Source organism: Sturnus vulgaris, chromosome 19, assembly GCF_052056855.1.
Source record: "Sturnus vulgaris isolate bStuVul1 chromosome 19, bStuVul1.hap1, whole genome shotgun sequence".
NCBI classification, from domain to species: domain Eukaryota; kingdom Metazoa; phylum Chordata; class Aves; order Passeriformes; family Sturnidae; genus Sturnus; species Sturnus vulgaris.
Window position 1 is genome coordinate 7,367,132 of NC_142261.1, and position 17,046 is coordinate 7,384,177.

The 17,046-nt window shown below is 42.2% G+C and overlaps 1 protein-coding gene across 11 annotated transcripts in view; it reads left to right on the forward strand.

The window, feature by feature from the left end:
* ARVCF (ARVCF delta catenin family member) overlaps window positions 1-13,925 on the forward strand; it is a 245,977-nt gene extending 232,052 nt beyond the window's left edge. For 10 of the 11 annotated variants that reach the window (XM_088176225.1, XM_088176227.1, XM_088176228.1 and 7 more), the window contains 4 exons: window positions 719-772; window positions 5,267-5,358; window positions 7,267-7,380; window positions 8,732-13,925. In XM_088176225.1, coding sequence (XP_088032351.1) covers window positions 719-772; window positions 5,267-5,358; window positions 7,267-7,368 — 248 coding nt within the window. In that variant the 3' untranslated portion in view covers window positions 7,369-7,380; window positions 8,732-13,925. The remainder of the gene's footprint in view (window positions 1-718; window positions 773-5,266; window positions 5,359-7,266; window positions 7,381-8,731) is intronic. The other variant, XM_088176232.1, reaches the window with a different exon arrangement.
* Window positions 13,926-17,046: the final 3,121 nt, after the last annotated feature.

Below are 17,046 nucleotides of genomic sequence, written 5' to 3' on the forward strand. Positions count from 1 at the left end.
TTGGAGATGAGTTTATTCAAGTTCCAGCTAATCCTGTCTGTGCTTTTTTGTGAGGCACAGCCACGCCAACACCAGTGTAACATCAGCTTTGATTTCACCATGGTTGCTGTGTCCCTGAGCCTGGCTCTGGTTGCTAAGAGCAGGATCTGTCTGGTGCACTTTCTCTGGTTTAACTGCAGGTTACTGCAGAAACAACAGCCCCACACTGCCCTGCCTGTTTCCACCTTCCCTGTCTTTGATCAAACCTGGCACATTATGCAGACAGAGGATGATTTAGGTCAGCTTGCTGATGTGACAAAAAACTTGTTTTCTTTGTGGATTAGTTTTCTGTTGGCTCAGCAGGCTGCTGGATTGGCTTGTGTGCCATGAGAAGCTGCACCCTTACTTATTTTCTCTCTCTTCTGTTCTGGAGAAACCAAAGAGAAATTTGTTAATCGTGGTAGGTAGTCCAAAGCAGAACTGTGGTTTCTGTTGGAAAGAGAAAGCCCTGTATTACAGTGCCAAAGCAGAAAATACATGGATTACATGTGCTCTCTGGAGAATTCGATTCAGACTTTCCTTTCTGAATGGATAACAGTTGAATAGTTTGGGAATTTTTTACAATCATCTCTGCATTCAGTACTTTATGGACCCCTCTGGTTCTGTGACTGATGCAGAACTACCGGGTTTTGAGCAAAGCAAATGTACCTCAAGTTGTTCCAATGCTTCTGTTTTCTAGATAATGAGAAGTCTGGGAGTCGTGATATGATACCTATGGATGAACTTGGCCCAGGTAAATGCAGTCATAGATCAAGCTCTCTGTCTGTTCCAATAGAGCACACTGTCACTCACAGGAAAGTTCAACTATTTCTCTAGGAGATATTATTTCAGATGGATAAAGCTGACATTTAAAAACAAAATATTACCTCACAAAACATTGGTTATTGTCTGGTTTTTTTCTTTACACACCAATTTCTCCAATACTTTATGCATATATTGGAGGTACACTGACCCAGCTTTGATTCTGCTCTTCGGTCCTTGAGGCATCTGCAAGTCTCTGGGATTCAGAAAGAGAGAAAAAAAAATGTAGGAAATTTATTTCAATGTATTACTTTTGTTTAAATCTGTTCTGCCTTTGTTTTTGTAGGTAAAACTAAAAGTAGGTTAGTGTGTGTGATATTCATGGCTCCACTTTCCATTTACCTGCATATAATGAGCCTGGCTTTTCCTGTAGGCTGAGGAGAGCCACTGACTGTCAGTGATGTGCTTTGAGACTGATAAGCTCTGTAGTGTTCAACTTGTAGAGGGTTTTTTTTCTTTACCAAGGTAGATAAAGATGCTGTGTGATCTCTCGAGAATTTGCTTTACTTCTTCCAGTTGATGCTGTTTTTATTTAAATGCACCTATCTGAATGCCTCCAGATGAAACAGCTTGGTACACTACTATTAGTGATTTGGGCTGAATAAAAAAATAACAAGTTAGAGCCAAGAAAAAGCCAAGCATGTTCAGAAAGTAAAATAACAGGTATACATTACCTTTTGTGTTCTTGGAAAAATGAGATGCCACCTGCCATGAATCAATTGTCCATATGTATTTTGCCTTAGGGAACACTGAAACATTTGTTCTTACAATGGAGGAAAATCTCTTCAGAGAGGATTGCCTGGCAGGAGTAGCTGTGTGCTGGCAGGTGCTGCAGAATGGGCAGTGCTGATTGTTTATAGTCTCAGTATTAATTGCTGCCTTATGCTCTCAGGAGTTATTGGTACAGCCCTGAGTACAAAACAAAATGCAAATTTACAGCATATGTACAGCATCAGGCAGATTCTCTGGGCCATGCTGCTCTCCAGTCTTTTTATCACCTTTAGAAGATGAGATCTGTCAGGTTTTCCTGATCCCAGCTCTTGATTGCCTTTTACTTCCAATATGACTATAACTTTGTGCTATTTCAGAGGTCAGCTGAAAAGAGACTAACTTAATTTATCCGGTGTACTATCCTTAATTCCAGGGAACTGGAATAACAACATTTCATGTCTTCTCTTCAGGCTTTGTCTTAGGGGCATACTAACATGACAAGGCTGCTCTAGACTATATTTTCTGAAATTAACTTCATTGTGGACTGTTGTGTTCTGGAGCTTTTGTTCTTTTTCCACTTTGGAATGAACTGGTCCTTCCAGCCCAGTGTGCATCCCCTGCAGAGTACAGGACTGATGGTTCCAGAACATCCCCACCTGTCTGCCCCTCCTCTGTGGGCTCTTCTCACCAGTGTTCAGGCTGTCCTGGTGCCTGGGCCTTACCTGTTAACCCACACTGGCTCTGCTTCAAGATCACAAGAAGAAAATTGCTGGTGCTGTCTCAGCTTCTTTGCTAATGCTGTGGGGGTCATCCTTCTCAACAGAGGAAATCACTTTGCTGTCAGTGGCTAGGGAGGCAGAAGGGTATATTCCCCATCAGCTGGCAGTGCTAGGCCAGTCAGATCCCTGTGACTGGGGCAGTGGAACAGCCTGGGTAGGGTGTGGATGTGCTGGGAGATAGAAGAAAACCTGTATTATGATGGGATGCTCAGGTCTGTCAGGCTCACTGTCACCCTGTGCCTGGGGCCCTGCCCCTGAGCTGTCTGCAGAGGCAGCAGAACAGTGATCTCCAGTCTGTGCCAAGTCCTCCAGAACTCTGTGTATGCCTCAGGTAACCTGCACTCAGACAGGAGCACCTGGGAGGTGAAATTGTTCAGACCAGAGACACACAGTTCACATGCCACTGTTCTCCATGCCCATCTTCAGGCATGACTTTACCTTTCTCATCCTCCTCTTTGATGGGTCTAGAGGTTTGATCTTTTTTAAGTTGAGAGCTGTGTGAGGGCACAGATGGACTGACACTGGTAGGTATATATTTGGTCCTGTAATTTGTGATGACATAAAAACGTTGCTGTAGAGTGAGTGGGAGATAAGAGAAGCAATAGAAACAACAACAGGGAGGAAACTGAGAGAGAAGTAAACAAGCCAAGGATGAGACATTCCTCTATTGACCAGTGTAACTTCTGTCTATACAAGGGATTGTAGTAAGTCAAAAGAATGTATTTATGCCTTGGGAGAAGTAAGATATGTATAGATCTTTATGCCACAGCAGCAGTTAATTCTCATTGCTTCTTTGAATCTGAAACATGGGAGAAACAATATTTCTAACTTCATTGCAGAGCCATGGTTCTCAGGGCAGTGAGGTATTACTTCTCTGATTACTGATGCAGCCTCTTTCAAGATATTTCTCATTTTATTTGATCAAATCATGAACTTCTATCTCTGCTGCTGCTTACGTTGACAGAGGCATAGCACAGTGTGTGTTTTGGACGTGTGACCTGACAGTGCTGCTCTGTGTGCAGGCCAGGGGCCCCCAGGATGAAGTGCACACTGTGCTGGAATCCAGACACAAAGAGCAAAGTTCTTGAGTGTTCTTTGTTGCCAGATTACTGCCAGTGCAAAAGTGGGATTTTCCTCTTTCTGATGTGTCCTGGCTAAGTATGGGGGTTTTCATTTTTTCATAGTATTAAAGATCTGGTTTGGTTCTTTATATTTATGATTGCAGTCTACTAATGACCTTGCTTCCTGGGAAGTATCACAGCTGCCATCCTTCACTTAGTAACTCTTGCTTTCTGGGGGTAGTTCAAAGGTTTCCATTGTGTCTTGCCAATTCCTTTTAGAAGTGTTTGTGGAATCGCCCATAATGATGGCACTACAAAAATACAAGGTGATCCATTACATCCTTGTGAGTACAGTTACCATGAGATTGTAAAAAGCTACCACCCAGTTTCTGCAAATTTGATTTTCTGTTTTCCCATCACTTAATACATACTTCTGTGAAGTATTTTGTCCTAAATAAACGATGAATCTGTAGATTAGGACATAGCCTACTGGCAGTGTTCATGCCTGTCATTTGAAAGAGAATTATGAGTCATGCCTTCTCATGAGTGCTGGCTGGGTAGCTGGGTACAGCTGATGTTTTTTCTTTTTTTGTTCAAAAGGGATAGTTAAAAATGTCAGGCATCTTGATTGTCAACAAGTGATTGTAAGTTAAGTGCTGTGTAACAAACCATGCTTTATGATCTGTGAACTACATGTATAACTCCAGAATTCTTTAGCTATTTTTGGTCAGCGTGGTTAAATCATCTCTTACTGCCCTTGATGTCAGAAATACATCTTGCCTCAGGTGCTTGTTTGCAGGTCTCTGTGCACTTGGGTTTGAGGCACACAGAATACTGTAGCTCTTCTCAGTCTGACCTGGCTCTGTGTGCAGTTGTCATGTGGGCAGACAGAGCCATGAGAAGCCCACAAATACATCACTCACTTCTCCTTTAATGGCTGAGAGACAGGCATTTTGATAGTTTATCTAAAACTTCTTGTGATAGTCTAAAAACACACTTAGTCAGGACAAGAAAACATTAATGATCCCTCAATTACATAGAGGAAAACAAAAGCCTAGAAGGAGGTATAAATTCGGGTGTAATTTATTCCAGATTACAATGTTGTCAGAGCAGGGAAGGATCTATTTGTCACTGATAATGAGGGAAATTCGATGCATCATGAAAACAAATTAAGTTTTGCATTGTCTGACAATGATTCAAAGCAAAGGTTCTGAAATAATTACAGCCATTTCTTTATAAAACCTTCTCAGAGTTTTCTTCCTTGTGTTCATCATGCTTTCATGCTCTTCCTCAGTTGTCAGGAGAAATGCACCAACAGGTGCTGCTTCATAATGAAAGACAGCCCAAGCACAGCAGGGCTTGCATTGAGATTTCTTCCAACTCGACAGACCCTTTTTCTCAGCGCTCTGATGGGGACTCTTCCAAATTATTGTCATGTCCTGCTAGTAGTCAGGCTCGGGAGAAGTGGGAATAGGCTGCAGAGCATTCAGAGAATGAACACAGCCAATTAATCAGGCTGCTAAGCAAGGAATGCAGGATTTGGGCTGAATTTGGAGCTCATTAGCCACAGGGCATGAGATGACAACTTGCTGCTTTCCTTGGGCACACTAGAAAGTGCAGCAGGCTGTGATAAAAACAGTGCTGCTTGCTAATGACTGCCAGCATCTGGCAGTGCTATAAAAAGAAGGCTTCTCTGTTTGTTTTTAGCTGGTAAAAATGAAATTTCAGAGCTGGAGCACGTGAGAAGTAGGCTGTCGGCATCTTTGGGTTGTGATGGTTTGTTTTCCTTTTCCTTTGCTGAAGAATTCTGCTTGCATCAGCTCTGTTTCTGCTCTTGTTTGTGCTTCATGCCTGACTGTTGTGTTTTGTCCTCAGATGGATATTCCACCATCGACCACCGGGACAAGGAGCGCAAGTACAAGACCAGTGATAACACAGGAGATGCCTCTGAGAAGGAACCTTTAAAAGTGAGCTCCCTCTTCCTGCTGAGTGCTAGTTAGTGCCTTGGGAAGGAGAGAATCAAGTGTCCTCAGCCAGAAACACAGGCTAGTCACTCACCAGGGGGCTGTAAAGGGCCTTTTTTTATTCCACATAAAGGCATTATTTTGTAATTTAGCACTTGGTTAACTAGAAATAAAAACAAAATGTTGCTTTCCAGTGCAGGAGCAAATGCAGGTAGCTGCTGTACTCTTGTAAATGGATGAGGTTGTAAAAATAGCAAGTGTTTGTTCTGTCACCTTTGTCCAGGCAGCATTCCCTGGCCCTGAGCTGTGTAACTGTGCTCAGACTGTTCTGACAAGTCTCTTCAGATTGTCATGCTGCTTCATTGTCTTCACCATGAGAAATAGGTGTGATCTTGTGTGTCCATGTCCAGCAGTGTGGTGAATAGTACTCATTTCTGTGACACTTAATCACAGTCCTGATGGTGGACCATGGCCATAGGCCAGGGAGATGGAGAGCGAAGAAGAGACACACAAAATTATGTCTGTGCCTTCTAAGTACAAATTCAGACTACTTTCTAATTAAAAAGAATTCTTACTTTACAAGGCTTTTTGTATTATGGGCTGTGTGCAAATGTGGCTCACCAGGCTCCATGTAATTTCTGTTGCACTTCTGTACCTTTCCAGAGTAAAAAGTCTGTTAATGCTGTGACCAGGGAGAATTGCTGTAAGACAAGCTTGGGTTTTCCCCCGGGGAAGTAATTTCAAGAAGAAAAATGAGGATTCACTGAAATAAGAGTCAGTCATAGGACACACTATGGCTATTCTGCAGAGAAGGCTGTCCTTAATAATCTTCAGCACATTGTTAATAATACTGGAAAATTCAGATAATTCATATTGAGTGGAAACAGTTAAACTTCAGTCAGTTGAAAGGCAAACCCACCATCACTGAACAAGGAAATAAAAAAAAGAGATTTGGAGAAAAATACTTCCATAGATGGTAAACTAAGAAGATGTCCTACTGCACCAGCCAGCCTGTTTTAACTTGCCTAGTCAGGCATTTCCTGCTGCATTCTGCCTTTCCAAAAAGGTACACCCTGGAGAGTGGCTTCAGTCTGCCTGGACTTCTTTTAAGCTGATTACTAATGTCCTACAATGTCTCCCCCTCCTCCAATTGGCAGGAGATGGTTTTGCTTGAGCCAATATCAATCAAATAAACTTCATAGTTCCCTCATCACAGTTCTAGCACATTTTGCAAGGATGTAGCAGGAATGGATGCAGTACGTTGTATAAGAATGTTGATCAATAAAAGCTTGGGAAAAAATGTCTTTTTAAGGAAAATAGGATAAAGTAGGGAAATTAACAAGTACTTGTTAGTTTTTCCACTCAAAATTCATTCAAGTGGGCCAATGCAACCCTCAAAAATCACATTAAGCAGCCCTAACTCCAGTATATGACTGAAGTGATGCACACCCAGAGTTCAGTAAGTGGCTGCTTTGCTTTTATGAGAAAGAGAGGAAGAAACATTTCACCTCACCAGTGTGTGACCCACACACAGCCTGTGCTGCCCCTTGGTTCTGAGCACCTGGGGGCAGCCTGAGTCCAGGCTGTTGTACACAGCAAAGGTGTGCACAGCCCTGCCCTCACCTGTGCAGAGCTGAGCAGCTGCTGCTCCTCCTCCCTGTGCTGCCAAACAGAAATGTGGCTGTGGGGGTTGTGGCTCATGAGCTGTGGGAAAGCTCAAGGGAGGCTGGGAATCCAGAGAAGTGTGGTCTTTTGGCTGTTGCAGATTCTTTTGTCAGTATTGTGCCTTTGCTGGTGTTGTTTCTTTCTCTACCACTAATTTTCCCTTGTGCTACTTTAAGCTGACTTGTTTGGTGGTTTTGTTTGATTAATCCGCTCTGTTTTGCTTTAACTCCTCACCCTGTGCTGCAGAATGACACAAATAGGAAAAACATTAACAGGAGTAACAGGGCTTCGGTGAATCTGGTGGATGCCCGTGACATTAAACCCCAGCCTGTTGACTCCTGGGTCTAATTTGCATGCATGGTAGGTCCTTTTAATGGTAATTGGGGCTAGTGAATAACTTTCTCTTGTGCATGATCTGTATAGCTGTGGAATCTCTTCAAATCTAACTGCTAACTTACAGATCCATGAAAGCGTGTTTGGAAGAAAAAAAGTGGTGTTTATATTATTCAGTGTATCTTTAATGAAATGCAACCAAACACCACTGTTTGATTTAAAATAATCTGTCAAATAACCAGGCAGAAAATTAATATTGTGAATGATTAGTTGTCAGCTGAAATGTGAAATATTTCTGCTGTTAGGCCATGGGAATGAATTTGAGTAGTGTGTTCCTGCTTCCAACCATTTTTCTCTCTCAATGCTCATTATAAGGATTAGCCTGAGACTTAAGAAAAAAACATATCCTTGACTATTTTTGGATGTCCCCTAAGGTTCCCACGAATTACAGCAGGAAAGCTGCTGACGGTACACAAGTTACTTAGCAAGGAGAGATGATATTGGTTACACAATACACAGTGACCCACAACTCCCACTTTTCATTTTCTTTTTTTTTTAGTTGTATGTCACTAAAGAAAGGTGCCTTTCTGTTGTGTTCTAGTTGTCTGCCTTTGCCACGTGCCAAGTTCCTCAGTAATGTCACCGGCCTTTCTTTGCTCCTGCCACTGCTAATCTGTGTCCTGCTGTCTTGCTCGAGTTACCCCGGTGATAGCTTCTGGCACTCTGTCAGAGGATGCTATGTTTGGAACAGCAGGTGTTGTGCCCCTGGCTATGACTAAAGGAAAACTTTAGTGACTGTCATGAAGGCACTGAGCAACTTTCCCATCAGAGTGGGCAAGAGACTTTAAAGGCTAAATTCCAAACTCTCAACTGCCATCCACCCCCATAACTCTACACGAAAATCCCTTGCATTAGTGGGAGAGAAAATTCCTGTATGTTTTTGGGTGGTGGTGGTGTTGGCTATTTTTTTCCCCTTCTTCCTTTCAGTCTAGTAGAAATGCAGGGTGTTATCAGATGGTTTCTGTTCCTGGTTAAAAGCACCTGCCCAGAGCAGGCTTTTCAGCAGTGTCTCAGAGCAGGTCCTGGCACTGCTGGCCTCCCACGGCTGCTCAACACTGTGTGATCGGCCCAGGGCTGGCATCAATGTGCCTGTGGTGCCTGCTTCACTCCCACCCTCTGCTCTGAGCACTGAAGCCCTACAGGTGGGGTCCTGACTTCGAAAAATGAAGTCTGCTCATTTTCTCCCAGACATGCCCTTGAAGGAGCCCATGTGTTGACATAGGTTGGCATTTCCAGTCACTGTCCTACCACAAGGTGATGGAGATCACCAAGGGCATGCTAATGACTAGTATTAATCAATTCTGACTTTATTTTGCAGGGCTAAAGTCCAACCACATTTTTTTTAATTGAGGGGGAGAAACAAACATTGAATCGACCCAGAGGATCTCATCAGTCACCACTGCCATTCAGACTGGGAGGGCTGCAGGTCCCAGGAGGGCGTGGGGAGTGAACCCACCCGAGTGCCATCGCCGAGCGGAGCACGATGCCTTACAGCGAGACACTCTGCTGCTCACCTCCCTGACATTGCCACCAGGAACAGCCACCGCCTCCCCCTCCCTCCCTCCCACTCCTGCAAGAAGAAAAGCAAGAAAAGAGAATCCAAGCTTCCATGTAGCTGGCTGCATTCTTAGGTGACTCTTAGGTGTGGATGGTGCCAGGTTGGAGAAGTGCAGGTCATGTGGCAGCTTCACAGCAAGAGGAACTGTGGGATATTTGGAATGATACCGTAGGTATAGCTGTAAGGAGAATAGCACTTTTCTGGTTTGGGGTTCATTGTTTTGGGTTTTGTTTTGGGGGATTTCTTTTGAACTGTAACGCTTAACGTTTTTGAAGGCTTTCTGAAAAATGTTTAGGATTTTTTTATTATTCCCACAGAAAGTGCAGGAATGTTGAGTGTGTTTATTGGATTTCAATGAAGGGAGAAAATGCAGAACAAAAACTATTAAATGCTAGTTAAATGAACTGGAGAGTGAATGACAAAATTGATGCAAGCTGTATAATCTGCTTTAGAGTAAGCTATATCAATCACAGTGCTATATTATCATTATAATCTGGTGTACAATACTTCTGCCTTTTGAATTCTGTAATATCTCTGTTTTTATTTCCACATACTGCAGTTTATGGAAGGTTTCAGTGTCCCTGGTTCAGAAATCTCTGCTGGGAAATGGAGTTGGCTGGCTTTTTATTTTCATGTTCTCAAAGATTGCAATAAGGAGCTTTTACATGTTAAATGTATCGTTGTTGCATTGATGATGATGAACTGCTTTTGCCATAGCTGTTAAAACATTGAAGGAAATAGGAGCTTTTTTGTAGGATGTCTTATTTTGAATACACTATAAATTTGAGATGGGTCTGTCACATTTAATGGTAAGCTTTTTGATGTTGGATCCATGTTTGCTTTGGGCTATAGATCCTGAAGAAAAGTGCCACAAAGGGAACTGGTTTGGCATTTTAATATCATTGTCATGGTTTCTCTGTTCCTTTGCTTTTGTTTTGAGATTGCATATTTCATTTGGTGTGAAAATCACCCATGTGCAGCAGCTCTCCTCCAGGATGCCAAGGCCTGCCTTCTCGAGGGGAATGTTTACCTCAAGAGAACATACTCTGTAAATATGCTATCTGGAAATGCCAGGAACTAAATGATTTCAGATCACTGATTTTCTCCAGGCATTGGTCAAGGGAGGGCAGCAGATGAGAATAGGAAGCAAATGTCTCAGTAGCAGCATGAGAGGACTTTTGCTGATTTTACTTGGTTGCCACTGTTCTTTGATTGCCACATTTAGTTTTAAATAAGCTCCTTAAAACAGTGTGACTGGAAAGCACATTCTTGAGTCTAGCTAACATCATTTGCAGTTTTTAGTGCCTGCCGTTCCTTTTGTAACTAAAAAGGGGAAGTATCCAACAATCTCACCTCCCCCAAAATATTACTGTAATAGTAACCATTGCATTTTTTGTAAAAAAAAAAAAAAATAATCTTAAAAACTTTAAAAAAAAGCAAGTACCAAGAGCTTTGTATCTTCTTGAGTATATTAAAAATTTGACATGAATACATATATATAAATAAATAAAAAGTCTATATATCTATATATATATATTGTTGTGCAGAGAATAGGTTAACAAAACCATGTAAAGTAGTTTGCAGGAGAGGGAAGCATTTGTTGATTCAGGGAAAAAGACTGATGCCAGAAGCTGTCAGTGATTTGGATGATATGTGTGCTGCTTCGCACCCTCCCTTTTTGACCCTCATCTTCCACATACATTGCGGTGTCACTTCTGGATCCTGGGGAAGGTGAAGTTGCTTGGAGCAAATCAACATAGCAAAGATTTGTTTTTTCACCTGCATGTGAGAGTCCTATTGGGCCAAAGATGCTCAGCGGATCAAGGGAAGCAAAGAGAGGCACCTGTGACTATGTGTGTCAGGGCAGTGTCTCTCTGTGTAGACATAAAGTGTGGCAATGAAACCAGATACATCGTCTGACTGTATATTATATCAATGGTGCTCTTTTCATACTTGTTCTGCCAATACGCGGAGACCCTTTTAACCAAGCTACACAGAAGAGTTTTATATCACTTTTGGTTATGTACTTGGTGTATTCTTTTTGTATATGAAAGGATTTTTTTAAAAACGTTCAGTAATTAGCAATGAAACCTGCTTTGTAGCTGACTAGAACAGTGTAAGAGAAGGGCCGTGCTGTCAGTCTGTCCCTGATCTACTTCAAACCATATATTTACCAAAGGAGTCTGAGAAAAAGTTCACTTAAAATAAAGACCTGACTGTTGAAAGGAGTCTCTGCTAAGACTTTGTGGTTTAGTTATTGTGCAGATATTTCAAAGCCAGCAAGAAGTTAACAGAGAAAACTGCAGGAAGGGGCAAGTGAAATGACTGGGGCCAATTATGGTCATGACTTCCAATCCTAGATATTCCATGGCTCTTAGTGGGACATTACAGGGACACTCAGAATCTGGGTTGGAGTCTACTTTGATCTCTGTCATTAATGGGGTAAAAACACTAAGGATATTTGAGAAGCAGATTCAGACCCCATCTCACTTCTCCCAAAAGTCTTTCTGGTATTTACACTGCACCCTGAACTGTCCCTATCATGTTAGATGACACTGGCTGCCCAGGTCATTGTAGCAGACTGTTCTTTGTTTTCCTGGGGGTGTTACAGCAGCCAGCAGAGTTGTGAGCTGACAACATCAGGGGATGGTATGTCAAGAAGTTGGATACCAAGTTGATGGGCCAAGGCTTCCCCTGGGAATCACACATCAAACCCCCACCTTTCCCATGCCTTACATTGACAACTAATTCCCAAGTATGTAGCAATAACCCATCCTCAACATTACTGTGGGGTTGTTTTTCTCCTCAACAAACTGTTGTTTTGGATGGTGAGGAAAGAAGACAGATGGGGGGTGACTTGTATGTGAGACTGTCACCTTGTATTATCAGTCCACCTGCTGAGGTCCAAAGCAGTGTACCTTGAACCAGGTCTGGTGATTTAATGTCCTTTTTGTCTAAGGCCAGAAGCTCACTGATGGGATGTGTGCCCACCCCTGGTCTGATCTCTCCCATTGTTGGCAAAAATGTGACTGGCTGTTGGAGCTGTTCTGGGATGTGGCTGGATGAACCTGTAATTGTTTTATTTGGCAGCAGGGACTGTATGTAAAGAAGGGAAAGCGGCAGTGTGTGTGACTAATGCTGCAGTAGGGTCTAGAGTCTCCTGCTAGAAGGCAGGCAGTGCTTTTTAGGGCTCAAGTATGTGACCTCTTTTCCTATTGACTCTACTGTGAAGACAGGAGGGAATCTGCCTGCAAGGAGCTGGGGTAGAAGAGATTCCTACCTGCAGAAACTGTAGTGGGAGGGATGGTCATGGAAGGAAGTGATGGTGTTGCAAGACTCCTGCTAAAGAGGAGGAAATTTGATGGCCCAGTCAGGGCTGAGATATCACAGGGGAGAGGGAGACTTCTGACAGCATGTGATTACTATAGAACCTTCTTCCCAGGAAGGTGACTCGCATATCTCCCAAGCATTTTCACTGAGCTGGGCAAGTTGAAAAAATACTGTGTGCTAACTCCCCTGGAGGAGCATCAAGTGTGCAAGCAGTTGTGCTATAAGGCTTCCCAGGTCAGTCAAGGGTGTCTGCAGAATCCAAGGGGGAGAGCAAAAAGGCAAGGCTGTAGGACATTTTTGGTTCTGTCGTGGATTTAAGTAGCAATATAGCCATAAAAGCAAGTCAAGGTGTGTTGTCAGCTTGAGATGCTCCCTAGGGAACAGCTTGGGCAGCCATAGGTCCCGATCTTCAGTGTCTTCTGTTCTGGCATAACTGCTGCCTATCCCAGATCTGCTCTCACATGCTCAGACCTTCTGGTTCTGAATGTGCTTCTACCAGAGAAGCAAATCTGGTCTCTCTTGGCAAGATACCCCAAGAGGGACTGACATGGAGACTAGGAACTGACTCGATGTCAGGGACACATGAAGAAAGCCAGGGGTGGCATGTCTGTTACAGTAGTTTCCTAAGTTCATGCAAGCTCTGAGGAGCAGTTTCAGTAATGCTTTCTAGCAGGAAAGCCTTGTGCTAGGCAAAGCAGTTTTCACTCCTAGAGCAGTTCCATGAGACTGAAGGTGGTGAGTTACCTTCTGTTACCTGCCTTAAGGTTGAGCATAGGCTCAGCTACCTGTGAGAGAGGTGCACGTGTCAAACCCTCGAGTAAGCAAAGCTTCAGAAGCCAAATGGGCACATAAGGGTGGTTGTAGCCTCATCTGCTGAGCAACTGCTGGCTCAGTGAAACCTACAGTGTGCCAATGCCTTCAGCCAGCAGGTTTGTGCTGTTGGGATGGAGTTTTTGAAGGTGTTTATGTAGGCATAGTTTCTTGCAAAATTACTTTGTTATGATGCCCCTAAAATCTGGTATTTTCTTATCTTTGACAGAGAAATTCTCTGATTACTGATACAGTAACTAATCTAGTGCATTTAAGGGGAAGATACTATGAGCCTTTGTTTTCTGTCTTAAGTTTGACATGAGGGGTAGGATGATATGAAGTCCAAGGTGAGGAGGAAGATAGTGCAGATACTACAAGGCCTGCCAATCTGATTCTTACTGTTCAGAAAAAACAAAATAACTAGACTAAGAAGCTTACTGGTAATTAGTAGCTAATGTGTTTGTAACTATCATGTGCCTTAAAATTTTCATGGTAGGAGAATTTAAAAAAAAAATCAACAATGTGTTTTCTGTAATACTGCTCAACATTCTCTCTGTAGTTTAGACTGGTGGGATTTTGCATTGTATTTACACTGTACTATAAACTGAAACACTTAGAATGGTTTGATTTTACAAGTATGGAGAGGAAAAAAAAAGGTGGATTATGCTTTTCATAGAACAAATGTTACCGTGACAGAATGTATTATTATTATGATAGGATCTTTCCATAATGCAGACAAGTAGAATGCTTGTTAGAAACCAGGTATGTAGGATAACAATTTGGTGTGTTTTCAATAAACCATGCCTGGAAAGAATACATGTGCCATTGGTTATCTTTTTGTTACATCAGGTATCTCAAATATTCTTTGACCTTTGCAGCAGCAGTTTTCTGTGGCAAGGGATTATTCAACCCTAGCTCAGGTCAATGCTCTGTGTTAGCAAAAGATCAGTGGTAATGAGGGGCAATTGAAGCATCCTATAAATGAGTAAAGCTGAACATTTTTGACTCATTGCCATATGCTGGAGTTGTAGCATGACCCTGGACTGTAGATCATGGATGTTTTTTTTCTTTTTTAATGTACAAGCATATTTCTGTGGGAAAGACATCTGCACACTGTTCAATGGCCAACATGACTGTGAGCACAGAACCTGCTGGTAGCTTTTCCATTTGGCAAGTTACTAACCTTTCCCAACTAAGTCATAAAATCCATGTAACTTTACAAAGATTGCATATTTCTGAAATGTGTGTAAGAAAAACAAATTGTAGCAATTTATGAGGCTTGGTTGACGTGAGAAATTGGTATTTTGAGGATGTGCCAAATAATTAACATTTGATACTGTGGAATGGAAGAAAATCCTGATAATGAAGAGTCACCCATGTATTTAAGGAAACAGCCAGTTACCAACAGATACTCATTCTCTTGAGGACTGTCTCATCTGTGCGTGTGAGATCAGTGACTGGCACACCTAAACACACTATATTCACTACCATGCCTTCGTGAGGCCTGACAAAACCTGATAAATCTTGACAGAATATTCTGCAAGGTCTTGGAGAATGGAGGTCAGGTTTTCTGTGAGTGAAAGGTTGCTGAATCATTGCCAGTAACAGAGTTTTCCATATGTGGATTCCTGATTGTACCTGATTCACAGCACTATAAGGTTTCCTTTACATGCAAATGTTTGCAAACAGCACTTGGAAGGTCATCTCCAGCTTACCTTCCCTCCTTATTTCAGATATCTTAAGTGAATCCCCAGTTGTTTTGTAAAATCATCTCTGGATCTGTTCTTGCAGCTGGAGGATACAGTTTCACAAGTGCAGTGATAAAGATGTGGGCTCCTGGGCTTAGTCCTGCACCTCGGTGTCATCACTCTTCCACTGCAGGGAGGAACCTGATTTTTCTCTTTGTGGGTGCACTAATATGGCAATGAATAGCAGATGCTGTAGGTGAGGTACTGAACTAAAACAAATACGTTGTTTTTACAACTGACATTTTACAGCTGTCAAAATGATTTAATTTCCAGCTTATCACACACAGGTTGGGCAAATGGAAGCAGTGAGTCCCACAGGTGAAAGGTTAATCTGGTAACAATGGGCAAGAAATATCACAGCCCTCATCTGTTTCAGGTTTCAGTAGTGTCTTGGGATAATATTCTGTCCTCAAGGGTCTCTTCCCCAGTGTCTGTCTTTGAAAGTCTCTGAAGCACAGCAGTGGCAGGATCTTCTGTTACAAGCTGATGGGGGATCTTTTAAAACAGGAAGGTGCTTTGTAATGTCATTGACTGAGCTGTAGAGACAAAGACTGAAGCTCTGGTGCTCCGTTCAGTGTGTGTGTACAGCAATCATAGTTGTTATTTGTAAGGTAACTTATAACTGATTCCTGATGGACTGCTCAGCTTAGTAAGGACACATCACTGCCCTGCTGGTGTCACCTTGAGTGGGAGAGTTGGTCTCTCTATTATTGTTGTTCTTGTAGGGGTTTCTGTATGTTCCCTTCACTGCATTTAGTGTTTAACTCATTGCTCAGTGAGCTGCTTTTCACTAACCATGCCAGTGGGAGGAGGCAGTGGCTCCTGTACAAACATGTGATGCCTGCTCCTTACTCAGATAAGTAAATTCTTACAGAAGGATTGCTTTCCATGGGTGCTGTTATGCAAAAGGCAGTAGTGCTAGGTTTGACTACCTCTTAAATCCTCTTCCTTTCTTGTACACTGAACTGGTTCAGTATTTTGAAAGACAGTATCACGTCCCTTTGAGGTAACAAAGAGGTTCTGGCAGAAACCAGAACTCACTCTCATGTACTGCCTGAATCACTAAGACTACCTAGACAGTAACTGTCATCTGAAGAATAGGTGTAAATTACCAGTATTCGATGAGATCATCCATTTCTGACATGGGCTGTGAGGATTTGCAGAGATACGTGTTGTTTAGGGGAGTTCTTCCCCTTGGGAACTTTCTATCACTGGTACACCCTGATGGGCACTCCTTAAACACATGCTCCACGTGCACCGTTCCATACGCTGTTTGTGCCAGAGTAGGTTGTGAGTTTTAACTGTAATAGGCTGATGTTGCAGGAACACTCAGTAGGCTTTTAGAATATGTTTGAATTAGAAGATCTAGTGTCTGCTTTTTGCTTCTCCCAGAATTCAAAGCGTGACTTTATTTTGAAAAGAGCCTCTTCTCCCTGGGAGATTTCACATTTATGTGTCAGTGACTCCAGATCGTATTTGCTCAACTGACCAAAAGCCTTTTTTCTAATTGTCAGTCATGCAAACTGAGTCAGGCTTTTTTCTTTGCATCCCTTGCCACCAATAATTAAGAGCATTTCAAAAATGTAGTGAAGTAGAAAAATTTTTCTTACATATGGAATGCTGCAAATATTCTCATAGTATATACACTGTATTTATTTTTACAATTTGCCATGTAGGAGATGCTTTCTAATGAATTAAAATACCTTTTTATACTAAAAGGTGGCTGTTATATTTGTCACATCTATTACAAATACATTATTCACTACTGCATCTTTTGAAATATCCACTCTACAGGTTCCCACCTTTCCTAATCTTCTTGACAGTCTCTTGAACAGTAATTTTGGCCATTAACGAGCAGTAGGATTGCATTTTTCTGATCCTCTCTTGTAAAGTGCAGAGGAGTCTACCTGTTTACTCTTATTCATCCTTCTGACTAGTTTGCTCATCAGCCTGTGATGTACCCTGATGTGACAGGAGTGTCTGTTAGGTTGCAAAAGTGTTCAGGGCTAGCAAGCAAGGATTCTTTGGAGTCAAGGCTTTAGATGTACAGACAAATTTTCTGGTCCACCGTATGTATCCAGATTTTCCAGTTTTCTCTAGAAACTTGTATATGCCAGTAAATGTGCTTGAAGATTATTTTCCATTGCAAATTTTGCAAAAATTGCTTCCAACCACCTGAAGGACTTT